At 37.0% G+C, this 1233-nt stretch overlaps 1 protein-coding gene across 7 annotated transcripts in view; it reads left to right on the forward strand.

The window, feature by feature from the left end:
* SAP130 (Sin3A associated protein 130) overlaps nucleotides 1–1233 on the forward strand; it is a 93819-nt gene that overhangs the window by 64069 nt on the left and 28517 nt on the right. For all 7 annotated transcript variants that reach the window (XM_019624555.1, XM_019624557.1, XM_019624559.1 and 4 more), the window contains one exon: nucleotides 416–774. In XM_019624555.1, the coding sequence (XP_019480100.1) occupies nucleotides 416–774 (359 nt within the window). The remainder of the gene's footprint in view (nucleotides 1–415; nucleotides 775–1233) is intronic.

The following is a 1233-nucleotide window of genomic DNA, read 5'->3' on the forward strand; positions in this document are numbered from 1 at the left end:
ATAAAACTAAAAAAATTTTAAAAATAGGTGTAGGAGAAACTACATATGAAGTATGAGTACAATTGTAATATCAAAAGTCTCCTAAGATAGCATATGCGTTAAGGAATTCTGGGAGGAAGATACTAATGTAATAAGAATTGGTTGTCTTCTGATGATGTGACTGATTTCTTTAAAACATTCTTGGTTTTCTAAATTTTATTACTAATTATAAAAACATGGTGGGTATGGGGCAAGGAGGGATCCTTTTAAAACTTGAATTCCCTTTTACTTTTAACTTCAACTTTAGAATCAAGGAATATTGTTTTAGTTTTGCTATGTTTTACAAAAACAATTGGACAAATACACATGCTCTCAAATGTTCAAGTTAAAGCATTTTTCTGTTATTTGCTACATTATCTTTGCTTTTGTGTTTTAGTGCCAAACCTAAGTCAGAAATCCACGTATCAATGGCCACTCCAGTCACTGTGTCCATGGAGACCGTGTCCAATCAAAATAATGATCAACCCACCATTGCAGTCCCTCCCACCACTCAGCAGCCTCCACCAACCATTCCAACCATGATTGCAGCAGCTAGTCCCCCATCGCAACCAGCGGTCACCCTCTCAACCATTCCTGGAGCAGTTCCCATCACTCCACCCATCACTACCATTGCAGCTGCCCCTCCGCCATCAGCAGCTGTGGGTGGCAGTCTCTCTTCTGTTTTGGGCCCTCCTGTACCTGAGATAAAAGTTAAAGAAGAAGTGGAACCAATGGATATCATGAGGCCAGTTTCTGGTAAGTTCATTCACCGAATACTTGATTGATGGTTGTGCTTCCCCATTTAATTCTCCTGAGTCCATATTGTGTTACCCTCAGCCAGGAAGCCTGACTCCTCCATGCCCATTTTAAATTTTCATTTCATTCGTTTTTAATAAATGGAAGCTCCTTTAGAAAACTAAAGCCATTTTGCTGCCCTTTTATAATTAATTTTATTTCTTACCAAAATCATGAAAAATATTAATATTTCCCCAAGGATGGGATCAAGATACAATCATACCTAAGTACTGATTATTTACAATTTATTCCTTGCCAATTTTGTTGCTTTGTTATGCAATAAAGTAAGATTTATGTTGTTGAAAATACTCTCTTGATAAACTTACATGTGGTTAGTAAAATCTTAGAACTATTCATTACCCTTTTTCTCTCTTCTCAACTGTAAACTTCAAGTTTGTGAAAGGCAGATCACTTTGGAGG

This window comes from Hipposideros armiger, unplaced genomic scaffold (genome assembly GCF_001890085.2).
Source record: "Hipposideros armiger isolate ML-2016 unplaced genomic scaffold, ASM189008v1 scaffold_592, whole genome shotgun sequence".
In the NCBI taxonomy this organism is placed as follows: domain Eukaryota; kingdom Metazoa; phylum Chordata; class Mammalia; order Chiroptera; family Hipposideridae; genus Hipposideros; species Hipposideros armiger.